This window comes from Leopardus geoffroyi, chromosome D1, assembly GCF_018350155.1.
Source record: "Leopardus geoffroyi isolate Oge1 chromosome D1, O.geoffroyi_Oge1_pat1.0, whole genome shotgun sequence".
NCBI lineage: Eukaryota > Metazoa > Chordata > Mammalia > Carnivora > Felidae > Leopardus > Leopardus geoffroyi.
This window is the reverse complement of record NC_059329.1, coordinates 15702157-15718547: the sequence shown is the minus strand read 5'-3', so window position 1 is coordinate 15718547 and position 16391 is coordinate 15702157. Positions and strand designations below refer to the sequence as shown.

The window sequence follows — 16391 nt, the reverse complement described above, 5'->3', positions numbered from 1 at the left end:
GACGGTGACTCTCGAGAGGGACAAACAGGCGAGGTGGCCCTACTATTTATTGGCCAAGCTTACAGCCTGGAGAGGGTTTCCAGGCTGCAGTGCAGGGAGGGGAATTTCGGCCAAGCCCGGTGTTTCTCTGAGTTGATGAGAGGCGCTGAGAAACCGGAAGGTGAAGGCAATTAGGATTCACAGGGCCGAGTACCTGCCCACGGTCCTCTTGAGTCCTCAGCTGATACTCATGGTGGGCTGTGGGAGCAGACCACGTGAAGCCAGGGCAAGAACCACCAGAAAGGCAGGGGGGTGAGGACCCTGGGGCTGACGGGGCAGCCTTTCATCTTGGGGTGATCTCGCCCCTCTACTGAGGCAGTACCTTTCAATACCCTTCCCATCTCCCATGAATTACAAAGTTTTCCCATGCCAGTTGGTGGCAATGTTTCTATTCTGGGCCGGTGTGAGCTCCAGATCATTCTCGCCACCCCTCTCCGGTGGGTCTTTTTCAGTCCCAGGTGATATCCTCACACACGCGGCCCCCATTAGAAGCCAAAGACCCCCAGGGGACCCTCTGTGGGTCTCCAGAGTTCTCGCCGTGAAGCTCTCTCTGCTCCAGGACTTTCCGAGGTGAGCCCTACCTGCTTCCTACCCCCATCTCCTTGACTCCTGGAGGTTGCCAGGCTGCGCCCGGGCCCCCCTCCTGTACCGTAGGGTGCACCTCTCTCAGGGCTCACTGTCCTGTGTTGCCTCGTGTCCCACGTCTGAAAGCCGTTCTGTGTATCACTTCCCCAGCTTTTGAGTCGTTTCAGAGGGGAGAGTGAATTTACTCCCCGTCTTTGTCAGAAGAAATTTGTGAAAGGTTATGGGCGTGTAAAAACCTGTACGCAAATGATTGTAGAAGCTTTATTTGTGATCGCCCAAAATGGGAACAACGCCAATGTTCCTCAGCTGGTGAACGGGTGGACAAACCATCGTACGTCCATATGTGGCGTGCTCGTCAGCAATAACGAGTTCCGTGTGCCAGTGTGGATGAATCTCTAATGCGTTATGCTAAGTGAAAGACTTCAGCCTCAAGAAAGCGCCTACTATATTGTTCCAGTTCTATGCCATCCTGGGAGAAGCAAAGCTGTAGGGACAGAAACAGAGTAGGTGGGTGTGGGGAAGGCTGTAAATAGCAAGAGAGTCTTTTGGGGGGTGATGGGGCTATGATCGCTTGTTTGTACACAGTTGTCAAAATTGGCAGGCCTCTAGACTAACAAGGATGAATTTTATCGTACGTAAAGGACGTCTTAAAAAAAAAATCACAAAAAATGAGATCTTCTTTTGCTCAGAGCTTTCCGGTATATTTTACCCCTCACAACTGCCTAGAAGGCTTTATTGTTCTGCCCCTGTTGCCTCTTTGATATCTTTTTCCAATACTCTCCTTCTGCTGACTCATAGCCTCATCGTTCTCGTTGCTGTGCCTCAGACATCAGGTCCTCTTGTCTCAGGGCCTTTGCACATGCTGTTCCTCTGCTGGAACGCTCTTCCCCCACATCATTCTCTTGTTTCAATCAGGTCTCTGCTCAAATGTCCTCTCCTTAGAGATTTCTCTGGCCATCGTATCTACAATCATACCTCCCACCAGCTCAGACACTTGCTACTTAACCCGTTTGATTTTACTTCAAAGCATTTATCTCTAGGAGGCCTATGTTTGTTGACTTGTTTCTTATTAGTATCTTCTCTAACTGGGATGTGAATTCCATGGGAGCAAGAGCTATGTCCATTCTCTGGGGGAAATCTAGATTCCTCCCCCTGCCCTTTCCTTGAAGGGATGGGATCTGCAGAGAGGCCTGCGGTCTCTAACGACGTGTCTTATCTGTTCAGAGGGAAGGCAGCCCTTTGAGGCCAGAATGGACTGTGAGGTCCGTTGTTCGAGCCCTTGACATTGCAAGGCAGAGCATCTGGACATGGCTTTCAGGTGGGCCATGGGAGGGGCAGGGGTCCTGGGCCCTGGCTTCTTAAAGTACGGTCTGGGGACCCGCAGCATAAGCATCACCAGTCCGCTTGTTAGAAAGGATTTCAGGCCCCACCTCAAATCCACTGAAGCAGAATTTGCTTCGTAACAAGTTTCCCAGGTGACTTGCGCGCACACTTGAGAAGTACTAGTTGAAACTACAGGTGTGGGTCCCTGGCCCAAACCTGTCTCTCACCCTGGGCACTGCCTTTCCAGAGGCTTAGAAAAGCAGGGGGTGGGGCGCCTGGGTGGCTCGGTCGGTTAAGCGTCCGACTTCGGCTCAGGTCATGATCTCGCGGTTCGTGAGTTCGAGCCCCGCGTCGGGTTCTGTGCTGACGGCTCAGAGCCTGGAGCCTGCTTCGGATTCTGTGTCTCCCTCTCTCTCTGCCCCTCCCCTGTTCATGCTCTGTCTCTCTCTGTCTCAAAAATAAATAAACGTTAAAAAAAAATTAAAAAGAAAAAAAGAAAAGCGGGGGGTTTGTCCTGCCCAGTGTTCTCTTCTCCTTTGGCCCTAAACGGTAAGCGCGGAGGCCTCTGGGAGCAAGCTGGGGGGACCTCGGCCCTGTGTGGTAATGACGAAGGCAAATATGGATCGAATCCCTAGCGTCCCAAGTGCCCTTCCTACAGCATATTGAAGTGTCCTTGTATTCCTGGAAGGCAAGTATAATTATCCCCATTTTACCCGTGCTAGAAGCCAAGCACTGAGACGTTAAAAAGAAAAACAAAAACAAAAAAACAAACACCCTTCCCGAAGATGTAACTCTTGTGTAGCAGAACTGGAATTTAAAGCCAGTGCATTTTGTAGAACAAGCAGATAGCCATTGACAGAAATCTGTAAGTAATAACGACATGTTCGTCACTGACCTACTCTGAGCCCCTGCTGGACCAGGGGCTTCTCTGAGTACCTTACACGGATCTGGTTATTTAGCTCTGATGGCGAAGCCCTACGAGGGGAGCAGCAGTGTTATTGGCCCCATTTTACAGATGAGGAAATGGAAACCCAGAGAGGCTCAGTATTTGTAAAGAGTCTGGAAAGATACGCACCCAACTGAGGTCAGTGGCTGCCTCTGAGGAGGGAGGTCGGGGATTGAAGGGGGAACTTTTCCTCTTTACTTGAACCCTTCAGCCTTATTTAGAACTGGGTAATCCATTCACAATATGCACCCAGGGACGGAGGCAGGAGTTAGAGGGAAAGGGTTGGGAGGCAGGGAGGGAGAGCAAGCAAACACAAGGTGAGGTGTTCCTGAGCTGACCACAGCTCCATCAGCTGACTCACAGGACCGTCCCTGGGGAGCTAGGCTTCTCTGAATAGTTCCATCCTGGGAAGAAGGAGGAGTAATTTATCTGCTGGCTCCCTCCTGTCTCATCTTCCATTATTCAACATTTGTCCTGTAGATGATAATTTCCGTGTTTTGTTACTCAGCCTTTCCGGGCAGGCCTGGGGGAAGCCAGTGGGGACACAGTCCGCTGGCTCTGGGTGCTAAAGCTGCCCGTGGCTCCCACCATGGTGGGCGCCATGAAGACCGACCGAGCCAAAGCCCGGCCCTGGCCCCAGTGAGGGGGTGGGGAGACTGGTGCGGTGTTAGAAATGAGGGCAGTGCCCAGGTATCTAGAGCCATGGACACCAAAGAGCCGGGTTCACGCGAGGCAGGAAGGTGGGGCCTAGAGGTGGGAGGGTGGGGGACGCAGGCAAGGCTGGGTGGGGATTGTTGGCACAAAACAGGGTGCGGGGTGCCCATACGACTTCTGAAATGTGTCGAGACTTTGTGGCCTAGGACGTGGTTAACTTTGTGCAAATGCGCTTGAGAAGGAGGTTTATTCTCTAAGGGTTGAGTGGTAGGTTCTACACTTGTCTGTGAAGCCTGCTAATCGGATTATTTCATCTTCTATGCTAATACTGTGCCCGCCTGACCCATCAATAATTGAGAGAAGTATACTGCAGGCTTCCTCTGCGATGGTGCATTTATCGACCTTTCTTTGGAGTTGTATCACTTTTGGGGCTATTTTTATTCTGTTTATATAAGTAAAAAAAAAAAAAAAAACCTATTTGCTGAGAAACATTTCAAACGTACAGAAAAGTAGAATAGTAAGTATCACTTCGATTTCACTCGATGACGTTTTGTCATAACTGTGTCAACTGTTACTTTTCCCCCAAAGTAAATGACAACTTCGTGGTATTTTATCCTAAATACTTCTGCATGCGTGTCTACACATGAAGACTGTTTTTATAAAGTATAATGTCATTGTCACACATAACGAACAATCCCTTCCTGTCCTCTAATCCCCGGATCCTATTCACGTTGCCCCAGTTACCCCTTTGCACAAATGTCCTTTGCTGCTGGTTGTTAGGCCTCTTAAGAGCCTTTGGTGACATTGTCTTATTGAAGAGATTGGGCCACCTATGTGGTAGAATGTCCCTCCTTCTGGGTTTGTCTTCGAGCTTGCAAGTGGTATCATTTGTTCTTCCAACTTTTATATTTCCTAGAAGCTGGAAATTAGATGTGAAGGTGTAGGTTAAGCATTTTTGATAAGGTGCCCTTAGGTGATACCACCTGCATAATTCATGCCCCTATTGGGAGGTGCACAATATCTGGTTATTCCGCTGGGCGGTGTGATGGCAGCCTGATTCCTTGATTTAAAAATTTTTTTCATTTATTTTTGAGAGAGAGAGAATGTGAGCGGGGGGAGGACAGAGAGTGAGGGAGATACAGAATCCAAAGCAGACTCTAGGCTCTGAGCTGTCAGCACAGAGCCTGACGTGGGGCTTGAACTCCTGGACCGCGAGATCATGACCTGATCCCAAGTCGGATGTTTAACCGGCTGAGCCACCCAGGAACCCCTCCTTAATTTTTAAAGTTAGGTTTTCCTCTTGAGATCAGCAAGGCATCTGTGGGGTGACACTTGGGCGTTAAGCAAATATCCAGGTCTCCATAAACCTTTCATTTAATGGGTTTCACCTTGACTGAGGATTCTTGCCTGAGTCCATTATTTCATTAGAAGTTGCAAATTTTCGGGGCGCCTGGGTGGCGCAGTCGGTTAAGCGTCCGACTTCAGCCAGGTCACGATCTCGCGGTCCGTGAGTTCGAGCCCCGCGTCAGGCTCTGGGCTGATGGCTCAGAGCCTGGAGCCTGTTTCTGGAGCCTGTGTCTCCCTCTCTGTCTGCCCCTCCCCCGTTCATGCTCTGTCTCTCTCTGTCCCCCAAAAAATAAATAAACGTTGAAAAAAAAATTAAATAAAAAAAAGAAGTTGCAAGTTTTCTATCATTCACTTATATTGATAAGCTACATTTTTCTGTAAAGAGCTTCCCCTTGCCACCTTGAGCCACCATGCTACCTGAAGGTAGATTTCTTCTTTCTAAAGTACATACTTGAGTTTACCCAAAGGATGCAAAAACACGAATTCAAAGGGATACATGCATCCCAATGTTTATAGCAATGTTGTTTACAATAGCCAAATTATGGCGACAGCCCATGGCTCTATCTACTGATGAATGGGTAAAGAAGATGTGGTGTGTGTGTGTGTGTGTGTGTGTGTGTGTGTGTATACACAATAGGATATTATTCAGCCATCAAAACGAGTGGAACCTTGTTATTTGCAATGATGTGGAGCTAGAGAGTATTATGCTAAGGGAAATAAATTACAGAAAGACAAATATGATTTCACTTCTAATGTGGGAAACAAAATGTTTTTAAGAGCGTGAGCACGAGCAGGAGGGGGCGGTGGGAGAGAGAGGGGATCTTAAGCAGGCTCCACACTATGGGCACAGAGGCTGATATGGGGCTGACCGTGGGATCCTGACCTGAGCCGAAATGAAAAGCTGAATGCTCAACCACCCAGGCGCCCCTCGTATGTATTAAGAAACAAAACAAATGAGCGGGGCGGGGGGAGAGGGAGAGACAAACCAAGAAACAGTCTCTTAACCATATAGAACAAAACTGATGGTTACCAGAGCGGTGGGGGGGGGGGGGGGGGTTAAGGATGAGCACCAGGTGTTGTACGGAAGTGTTGAATCGCTACATTGTACACCTGAAACTAATATACACGGGATGTTAACTAACAGGAATTTAAATCAAAACTTAAAGTACATACTTGAGATTTTCCTTCAGAGAAGACCTGTCGGGGGCAAACTCGGGGCTGTCATTTTCCTGAACATGTCTTTATTCTTGAAGGATAGTTTTGTAGGGTTCACAATTCTCGATGGACCTCCACTGTCTTGGCACACTGGAGACAGAATCTTCTCTTACGGCCGTGGGGGAAGTCTGCTGGCAGTCTAACTGGCGTCTTTATGGTGCTATAGACAGTCTGGCTTGTTTCCCTGGCTGCTCTAAAGAGTTTCTGTTCATCTTGGGTGTTTTGAAGCTTCACTACCCTCACTAGGTGAGGGTTTATTGGCATGTTTGTACCTTGTATGTGTGTACGCTACGGTAGCAAATGGGGTACTTGTAGATTCACACCTTTTATTGGGTTCTGGACAGTCTCCGCCATTATCTCTTTAGATATTATTTCTCTTTAATCCTTACATTCTCGGCCTCTGAGGGTTTAGCTGGATACGTTAGACCTTATTATTCTAGCCTCCACTGTCCCTAGCCTTGTTTTTGTATACATGTATATTTTATCTCCTTATCTCTTTCTGCAGCACCCTTAGTGACTTCCATCTACCTTCCAGTCTCTTTGTCTCCATCTTGAACGCTATTTACCCCCAACATTCTGTTTTGCAGTTTAATAATTACAGTTCTTATTTCTAAGGGCTCCATTTAGTTCTTCTTCAAACCTGCTTGTCACATTTGCTTGATTATTAAAATACCTACTTTCTTTTTTTTTTTTTTTTTAACAGGAAGTAAGTGTTGGTGAGGATGTGGAGAAATGGGCACCTTGTGCACGGTGGGTGGGAACGTAACGTGGCGTGATCCGTAGGGAAAGCAACGGATAATTAAGAACCGATACCATGTGATCCAGTAATTCTGCTTCTGGGTGTACACCCAAAGAATCGAAAGCAGGGTCTTGAGACATGTATACACCCACGCTTAGCCCAGCTTATTCACAACAGCCAAGAGGTAGATGCAACCCGGATGTTCATCAATAAATGGATGGAGACACCAAATGTGGTATAAATAATGGCATATTATTGACCCTTAAAAAGGAAGGAAAATCTGGGGTGTCTGCGTGGCTCAGTCGGTTGAGTGTCTGACTTCGGCTCAGGTCATGATCTTGCGGCTCATGGGTTCGAGCCCTGCATCTGGCTCTGCGCTGACAGCTCAAGAGCCTGGAGCCTGCTTCACATGATTTGTCTCCTCCTCTCTCTGCCCCTCCCCTGCTCATGCTCTCTCTCTCTGTCTCTCAATAAACAAACGTTAAAAAATTTTTTTTAAATAAAAAAAAATTTTTTTGAAAAGAAGGAAAATCTGATACATGGCTATAGCCATGGGTAAACCTCAAAGACCGCGTGCCAGCTGAAACGAGCCAGGCTCAAAAACGCAAATACTATATGATTCCACTTACATGAGGGGCCTAGAGTCGCCAAATTTGTAGAGACAGAAGGTAGGAGGGTGGCTTCCGGTATCTGGCGGGAGGAAAAGACCGGGAGTTATTGTTTAAGGGGATATGGAGTTCTGGAAGGGAAAAACAGTTCTGGAGATGGACGGGATTGATGGCCACACAACAGAGCGAATGGACTTAAAATCATTGAGCCATATCCTTAAAACGTGGTTAAGATGGTAAATTTTCTGTATGTTTTGAAAGTGTTTAAAAAATATTTTAAAATGTGGAAAAGAGCCCATTTTGACCTGAGCTGAAGTCGGATGCTCCACTGCCTGAGCCACCCAGGTACCCTATGGGTTTTTTATTCTAATCTGGTAATGCCAGCAAGTCAAGTGCTTGGTTTTCTGATGATTCGCTGTTTTTGATGATTCCCACCGTGGGTTAAAAAAACATTTTTTTTTAATGTGTATTTTTTTTTTAATTTTTTTTTTAACGTTTATTTATTTTTGGGACAGAGAGAGAGACAGAGCATGAACGGGGGAGGGGCAGAGAGAGAGGGAGACACAGAATCGGAAACAGGCTCCAGGCTCTGAGCCATCAGCCCAGAGCCCGACGCGGGGCTCGAACTTACGGACCGCGAGATCGTGACCTGGCTGAAGTCGGACGCTTAACCGACTGCGCCACCCAGGCGCCCCTTTAATGTGTATTTTTGAGAGAGAGAGAGACAGAGCACGAGTCGGGGAGGTGCTCTGACCTGTCAGCACAGAGCCCGACGCAGGGCTCGACCTTGAGGAACGGTGAGATCTTGACCTAGGCTGCAGACCGATTGAGCCACCCGGGCGTCCCTCATGGGGTTTTCTTTTTGATAAATCTTGGCTGATCTTTGATTGTGAGCACTGGCTCTGGGTTTTGAGTTCTGGTCTCAACTTTCATATAGGTCTTGGTCTCCAGGACAACCCAAGATTTTAGTTAGCTCTTGCTCCCAATCTCTACCTTCGTTTCAGCTCGTGATTCTGATACTTTGGTTTATTTATGTATTTATTTGCCTTTGAAGATTTTTATTATTCCTGAGAGCCTAGTAAAGCATCAGCAAGTGTATTTCTCTACGATCCGACCGAGAGGGTCCTCAGAACGCCTGGGCCTCCACACAGTGGCCCGAGAAGTCCATGGGGCTTAGTTCTGTGACCATTTGAGTGCTTATGGTCATGCTTATGTCCCCAGAAACCCACTTGGGCACCATCTCAGACTTTGCAGGTGATAAATGTCTTTTCTTTAAAGGAAGCAAGCAACCACGCCCTGGGCTCTCCAGGCAGGACTCAGAGGTGCAGTACCTCTTTGCAGCCACTGGGGGAGCCATGATTGACTTCAGCCTTGAATGCCTAAATTACCTCCCTCCCAAATCCTAGATGTTATCTCTGGCCCATGGCTGGTAGGGCAGGCAGGAGAACCGGGAGGAGGGCAGTGGGAGACGGCCTTGTGTGGGAAGGAGCCGTGCTCACCCTGGCTTCCCCAGTCCGCAAGTTCACTGTTGCCCTCGCTCAGCAGCTCCAGTCTTGGGTCTCCTTTCTCCTTCTTCGAGAATCATTGGGCTCCCCAGGACCTTTCCCTGCCCAGGCCCAAGCATGATGCAGTAGGGGTGTAGTAGTCCTCGCTCAGTTCTTACCACGCAGCCCAGTCAGCCTGTGTCAAAGGCTTCGCAGGCCTTTTGAATAGCAGCAGCCACGGGGCTAACAATGACAACAGTAACATTAGTTGTGTCAACAGCAGGACAGTGCATCCTATGTTACGTTTGGTTTCTTGCTCTGAGTGTGCTTGGGGATGGGTGGAGGAGGGGAGGGCTGGCTCAGACCTCTCCTCCTTCCGCTGCCGCCCTTGGTGATCTGGGCTCTCACCAGAGTGCCTACTTCCGTTCAGTAGAGGAGGAAAATTTCTTGGCTTAGCAATGCCTTCTGAGACCTTGGCAGGAAGGCTGGCCTGTTCAGTCTTTCTCCTTGGGGTGCCTGGAGCCCCAGGGGTGGCCGGGCTGGGGCTGCTGACTTTCTTCTGGGGGCCTGTGGCCTGTGAGGTCTTTGACAGGAATGGAGGCCCTTTGCTGCACCAAGAAATGCTGAGGCTGCGGGCAGAGAGGTGCGCCCGAGGGGGCTCTTGCTCCGTCTGACTTCTGGGGGATCCCCAGGGAGGCAGGACAGGGGGGAAGGAGCTCCCAGCAGTACGGAGGGGCGGAAGCATCATAGTGTAGACTACGACAAAAGACCAACAGAGAGGCAGGTGATTTGAAACTGGACAAGGTGGTGACGTGTGCAAAAATAGCCTGCCTTTTCTGAAGTGCTTTGCTTCTCTGTCTATTTTCGAGGAAAGTTTCTTAAGCCTTTGCACCCTCCTTCTCAACAGAATCTGTTCTCTGGAAACTCACTGATAGTCGCATTCTGCCAGGGAATAGAGAGTGATAAAGCTGGGTGTGTTCCGTACCCTAAGCCGTTTGCATTGAAGGGGAATCTCTGATCCTAGAGACTTTCAGTCCTTCATGGTGGAATCTCAGGCTGTCACTGGTAGGGAAAATTACTTAGGATGCAAGGCGTTATCTCAGAGCCGTTTGAATCAAACCTGAGTATGGTTTGATACCTTGAGGGTAGAGGAAGGGAAGGAGGACACGACAGGGAGGCTCACCTTCCGGACACTGTAGATCCAGTCGAGATAGCTGGTGACCTTGGTGTATACTCCCGGGGTACTTGGACCCCCACAGCCATGGCCCCAGCTCACGATGCCCACCACTTGCCACAGGTCAGAGTGATACATCAGGGGCCCACCGCTGTCACCCTGTGAGACACCAGAAGAGGGGGTGCTGGAGAGGGCAGGCAGGGGTGGGGTGGAAGGGTGGGCTTCTCTTTCCCGCTCCCCACCCCCACCCCCCGGCCTTGACCCATCTATTCTCTGCTTCCCAGTGCTCTGTGCTGTTCTGCCCTCACTGACTTTGCTCATGCTGTTCCTGCAGCCTGGAATGGCCTTCCAGTTGGGGCAAAAGGGTCTGTTTGTGGTCCAGTAAGTTGTCGGCTGCTGTTAGCCTTCTCGCAGGCATTCACAACACACACTAGCAAACTGAAGGCTCTAAGGGGTTCTGCGGTGAGAAGCCTGATTATCTTTGCTTAACCTAGCGTTTCCCAAATTAATTTAGCTACTCTTGGGGTGCCTGCTGTGTGCCACCTACTGTTCTAGACAACTGGGATTCGATCAATGAAAAGAACAAAGATCCCTGTCCTTGGGGAGCTTAGAGTCAGGCGGAGAAGAGAGAGAGAGAAAACACAACAAAACAGATTATGAACAAGGCAGATAGTGAAAAGTGTGCTTATTTGGGTGTCTGTCCCAGCTCCTAGAGCCCCCGAGACTTCCTCCCCCCAATAACACCATAGCCTGACTGCTCCTTCCCCCACCACTGTGAGCTCCCTGAGGGAAGAAGACACTGTCCCCCAAACCTATTTACCTGGCATTCAAGAGATGACCAAGAGATCCCTGTTGAGTGGAGGAATTGAATGACCGAGAATGGGGGCGGGAATAGGGCGAGGGGCTTTAATGCAAATGGATCGGGAGAGCCTCTGGGAACAGGTATTCAGGGACCCATCGGTGGGGTCAGTGGGGGGAGTTGTGCCAGGGCTTATCCAGCATCAGGTGGTTTTCTCTAGTGTAGTTCGGCATCTTGATGGTTCTAGAGAACGTAGACCCGGTGTTCCTGCCCTCGAGTGACAGGAAGTAAGAGGAAGGGAAGTAAGAGCAGGTGAGGCGGGTAACGCCATCTTTGTATGCGAAATACACATTGGAAATCTTTCTGCTTGTTTCCATCCTTCCATCCTTGCCTTCTCTGTCCCCCTTCCTCACACATTGAGTGCCCACCGCACGCAAGGCCTCAGGCGGGGCAGTCTGCCTCTGGTCTTTGTCTCTCCAAGACTAACATCCCATCCAAGGAACTCCCTCGGGATCCTACCTGGCAGGTGTCCACGCCGCCCTCCAGGATGCCTGCGCACAGCATCTTCTCGGTCACCTCCCCCTGGTAGGCGTCCTCTGCGTTGCACCGAGTGTGGTCAATTACCTGCACTGACGCCTGCAGCAACGTGTCAGACATCTTTCCTAGGAAGTTGAAAACACACTCACGTTCCCATTTTTGCCTTCTACCCCCAGCCCAGGACAATTCTCTGGGTTGCCTGGCACCTTGGTGCTTGGGCTTCCCGAATGATTTTTCTGAAGCACGGCGCTCCTTCCCATCACTTCCAAGAGCTGCTCCCTCAGCCCTGTGGTCCCGAGCCCAGTACTCACCTCCATCCTGCTCCGTAAAGCCCCATCCAATGACCCAGAGTGGGGTGGCTGGAGGGAGCTCCTCATCAAAGAAGGGCAGGCAGATGGGCCTGACTGTGCCTGCCAGGAGCGGAGAGAAAGAGGGGGAGAGCCTGGTGGCTAAGCCCTCTGAAAAGGTTGACAGCAGGGTTTCTAGGACATATGTTCCAGAGGACGTTAACAAAAATGGCATGAGAAAAAAAGTTCTGTGGTCAAATAAGTTGAGGAGATAGGGGTTAGACATAATAAAGCAAATTAAATATTAAAAAAAAAAATCTTTAATACACTAGTATGGCCCAAGAAGAGAGCTCTACTATAAAAATGTTTCCCAAACTTCTTGGGGAATAGAGCCCTCTTTTCTCCCAAGGGACAAGTGTCCTGTGGGAATGACATTTAGAAGTGCTGATATAAATACTATGCAAGCATGAGTCATCTACCAAGCTGTTCAAAGATTCCACGGGCTGCCCTAAAGGTAATGAGCTCCCCATCCCTGGGGGAGACCAGATGGGCACAACCCCCTTGGCAGAGACAGCGTGCGGGCTCTTGGCATTGGTTGGGGTGGCGGATGGACTAGATGATCTGTTAGGTCCCTCACGACTCCGAGATCGGATGAATCTACGGTTCCCACTTGAGGTGCTGCACATGGAGAAAACAGACCCCAAAAGAACCCAGCAGGAGCTGACGGCTTGAGGGGGCCTCAGGGCATCACTGACGTTAGGCTGGTATATTCACGGGAAACAAATGCGCAGCCGAGGGCTTGAGAGGACAAGTGCGGTGCCGAGGCCACTTGGTGAACGAGTGGCAGAATGGGAGAATAACCTGCCCTACGGGGGTCTGTTCCCAGATGCCGCCTCTCACCGGAGAACGTGAGCGGGAATTGCAGCTTCACGAGGGCAATGTCCTTCTCTTTGGGGTACGTGGTGTTGAGCTCAATGACGAAGATGTTGGCCACAGGCAGGGATGGGAAGTTGCCCAGTTTGTCCGAGCCAGCCCTCACCTTCCAGTTGGGTACATCGAGATGCTTCCTAGGGGCAGAGACGGCAGGGTTCAGGCCTGTGCTGCGCAGCCTCTGCCAAAAGCTGGGTCCTCAGGGCCCTGGAGACTGGGGTGCTGCGTGTCCCTGCTTTCGGAGACAATGATGGTGGGGGCAGGGGCGGCAGAGAAGGAGCGGGTCTGAGGAATCGCCTACCAAAGGCCCAATTCTAAAAGGGGATTTGATCCTCTCCCCTGGTGAAACCTCTCCAAGCAGGTGAAACCTGCTCCCTGTGCCTGAGCTCTGGGGTCCTGGCGCTCTCTCCCACGATGCTTTCTACGGTCCGTGTTACTCACGTGGTACTTGCCAGTTGCGTTACGTACTTGGCTTTCTTCCTCCTGACTCCAGACACTCCTGCCCGCTGAGTGTGTGTGTGTGTGTGTGTGTGGGGGGGGGGGGGTTGCAGGAAAGAACTTGGAGTTCATCAGATCCCAGAAAAGGTTAAGAATCACCGGCCTACCCTGTGAGTTCCTCTAAGGCACTGAACGGATCTAACACACACGGGCACGTAATATAGTACTCATCACTTGACCTTGAGTGGAAGGAAGGAAGGAAAGGAAATAAGTGAAGAGGGCCTGGGAGTAGTCCTTCCCCAGAGGTATGGGCAGGGCTCTGCTAACCTGTAAGGGAAGGTGAGGGCATCGAAACACAGGCTGGGAGACAGGGGACCCGGGCACTCCCAAGGCCTCCTTGCAGTGTGGGCCTCACCTGAAGCAGTGGGCTGCGGTGAGGATCCAGTGGGGGTCCAGGATGCTCCCTCCACAGATGTGTTGTTTGTTGTACTGGATGCTGACCTGCCAAGGCCAAGAATCCACAGAGGCCGCCTCCCCGCCCACCACCCGAGGGGACTTCAGGCTCTCCCCGCAGGCTGGAGGCAGGAGGAAGGAGAGAGAGATCAGAAGTCAGGCTCTGGAGGGGATGGCCTCCCCCTTGGAGCCCAGAGTCTGTCCCCTTAGAACAGGGCCCTGATGATGGGGGCCTGGAGGGGTGGGGAGGACCAGGCCAGTTTTGAGCTATTTGTAGGAAGGCTGTGAGAATCTCCAGACCATAGGCTTCTCCCCGCCCCCCCCATCGCCCCCTCCTTTGTTCAGCTTTGGGTGTGTTGAAGAGTTTCTATCGTGGGTGTGTCCATTGTGCCGGGAATTCACAACCTTCAAACCAAACAGGGATGCAGAATTAGGAAAGTCCTGCCCAGGTGGAGTGTCCCCAGCCGTTGCTGCTGAGTGTAGGCAAACAGATGCCCACGAATTGTCCTGGGAGAGTGGGAAGGAAGTTCCACACACTGGATCTTCCTATCTTAAACTCCCCGCTCCCGAAGTCCCTTCCCCCCCCCGCCCCCGCCCCCTCCACGCTGTGTGAGTCTCCCAGTTTGACACCTTTCTTTCCCACGCTAATGTCCTTGGCTTTTCCATCGTGTCCCTCAAGCTCTTGCAAAAGCCTCCGTTCCCACCTCCCTGACCTGCTCTCCGCCTCTCCAGTCCTGGAGGTCACTGCCACAGCCGTGCTTCTCAGAGGAAAAGAAAAAGCCTGCTATACTTTTGGGGCCTGGGCTAGCCAGGGGCTTTACGGACACCTCTTATTCCAAACTCTGCTTTCTCTCTGAGTCACCTCACCTCCTCAGAGCCCCGAGGTATCTCTCTTTTGAGGGTAGAGTTTAAAGTCCCTCCTCCGGCAGCTGCCTGCTGTCCTTCTATCAGGTTTCTGTCTAGCCGAATTGATCTGCTTATAGCTCCCTAGAGAGTCCTTCTGTTTTGGCTCAAGGAAGCCCCTGTCCCTGAGATGCTGTCCTCTTTGCTGTTTATCTAAACCATTGATTCATTCGGTAAATTTGTATCGAGTGCCTACTGTGTTCAAGGATGCAGGGAAGAGAGCAGAGGACCAGACAGACCAACAGATGTGGTCTCTCCCTTCTGGGAGCCTACAGCTCAAGGTTCAGCCTGGGCACCACCTCCAGGCCACCCAACCCCTGGGGATTTTTCTTGGCTTGGAATTTCCACAGCCTGTCTCGGGTGTCGGCCAGATGTTCGTTTTGGCTGTGCTTCATTCTTCCCAGTGAGACTCAAGGGAGGGTCTGTGACTTAAACCTCTTTGTGACTTCAGTGCCATTCAGCGCAGACATCAGATGACGTGACGGTTCGGTCATTGGCTAGCCACCACGCGTCAGCCCACCCACGCCGGGCATCGTGGGTGTCACATAACGACAAAAAGTCTTAACACCCAGTGGGGAAGCGTGTATACTGCCCGACTGCAAAAGCAGTGATGATGACCTCGTTCTACTCAGCCTGTCCAGTTTCTGGCCATCCTTCCAGGCTCTGCTCGGGTCTACCATGAGGCTGATTGGGTGAGCTGGACCACAGCGCTTGTTGTCTCTTCTGATCTCCTCTGTAAGAGCAGGGAGTCTCCCAGGATCCCCTTGGGCCGTTGGACGAAAGGCCTTCTTGGGAAGTGGGACCTCACAGAGGTCAAGTGCATTACTCAAGGTCACGCTGGAAGCCAGTGGGTCTCCTGGCCTCCACGAAGCGCTCTCTGTGGCATGTCGGCTGTGGCCACTACTCAGCTGGGGGCCACATGTGTAGCCTTGCCTCTCGCTCTCTGCTCAGACATAAGCTCCTGAGGAGAGTGGCCATTTCTTTTACTTGTGGGGTATTTTCTATTGCTCAGCAGCATCTGACCGTGCTAGACATAGTCTAACTGTTCAGTGTATTTTTGCTAAACTGGATGCGGATAATTTGATCTTGGATAACGGGGCAGACCGTGACCCAGTGACTGGGGAGGGAGCCTGGGGTGGCCCCGTTCCGTCCTTTCCAGTTTTCTGTTCCCTGCTGGCTCTCTGCTTAGGTTGTGGGGATGTGTGTGGATGGTGTGGAAGAGTTCTTAATGTCACCCACTTGAAGGAGCGTTGACCTACAAGCCCAAGGCCCAAAGAAGGAAGTTTGGGACGAAGCAGAGAGAAACTTAGTCTGGGAGATCTAAGAGTGAGGCTGAATGTCTCCCTGCTCATTGCTGGCCCAGGGCCCAAACCCTCAAAGATGGGGCGTACTCACCAAGACAGCGCAAGGAGACCAGGGAGCCTGAGAGACAGGGCCTGGAAGGGACAGACAGGGCCTTGTGGTTTCTGTCGCTCCCTTGGATGGGAGGCGAGGACTCGGGTCCCCTGACGCTGTTGACCCCGGCCCCCTCCCGACCCTTGGGAAATCTGGAACCCACATACTGGGGGATTGCATGGAGATGGCTTGACCACTTAGTACAGTTCTGCCTGTGTCCGAGCCCATCCTGAGCTCTTGGCAGCCTGGAGTGGAAGAGAAGAGCCTGGGACAGTGTCTGTTGTACTGTGGGCTTTCCAAATGGACCAAAAAAAAAAAGGGGGGGGGAGGGGATTTCAATGGAATTAGAGGCAAAGGATCATTCTGCCACCATCTCGGTCCTTTTTAAGAGTCACTCTTTGATGAATAAGCAGCTCTCAGCAGCATCCTTGAACGCTAAGAAGCTCGCGTCCTCTCTGAGGCTCTCTGCTGCATTGTGACAATTTTTATCTAGCTGCTGGGCTCTACTGCAGGGCAGTGAGGCATAGGAACAGGC

General features: G+C 51.0%; 1 protein-coding gene across 2 annotated transcripts in view; it reads right to left on the bottom strand.

Moving 5' to 3' along the window:
• Window positions 1–8477: 8477 nt before the first annotated feature.
• The window catches only part of TMPRSS4 (transmembrane serine protease 4), a 33370-nt gene continuing 25456 nt past the window's right edge, over window positions 8478–16391 (bottom strand). Inside the window, exons 7-13 of one of the 2 annotated variants that reach the window (XM_045482982.1) lie at window positions 15857–15897; window positions 13521–13680; window positions 12638–12804; window positions 11762–11860; window positions 11433–11575; window positions 10124–10273; window positions 8478–9696 (exon numbers count right to left, since the gene is read on the bottom strand). In XM_045482982.1, the coding sequence (XP_045338938.1) occupies window positions 9685–9696; window positions 10124–10273; window positions 11433–11575; window positions 11762–11860; window positions 12638–12804; window positions 13521–13680; window positions 15857–15897 (772 nt within the window). In that variant the 3' untranslated portion in view covers window positions 8478–9684. Of the gene's footprint in view, window positions 9697–10123; window positions 10274–10661; window positions 10721–11432; window positions 11576–11761; window positions 11861–12637; window positions 12805–13520; window positions 13681–15856; window positions 15898–16391 lie in introns of those variants that run through there. The other variant, XM_045482983.1, reaches the window with a different exon arrangement.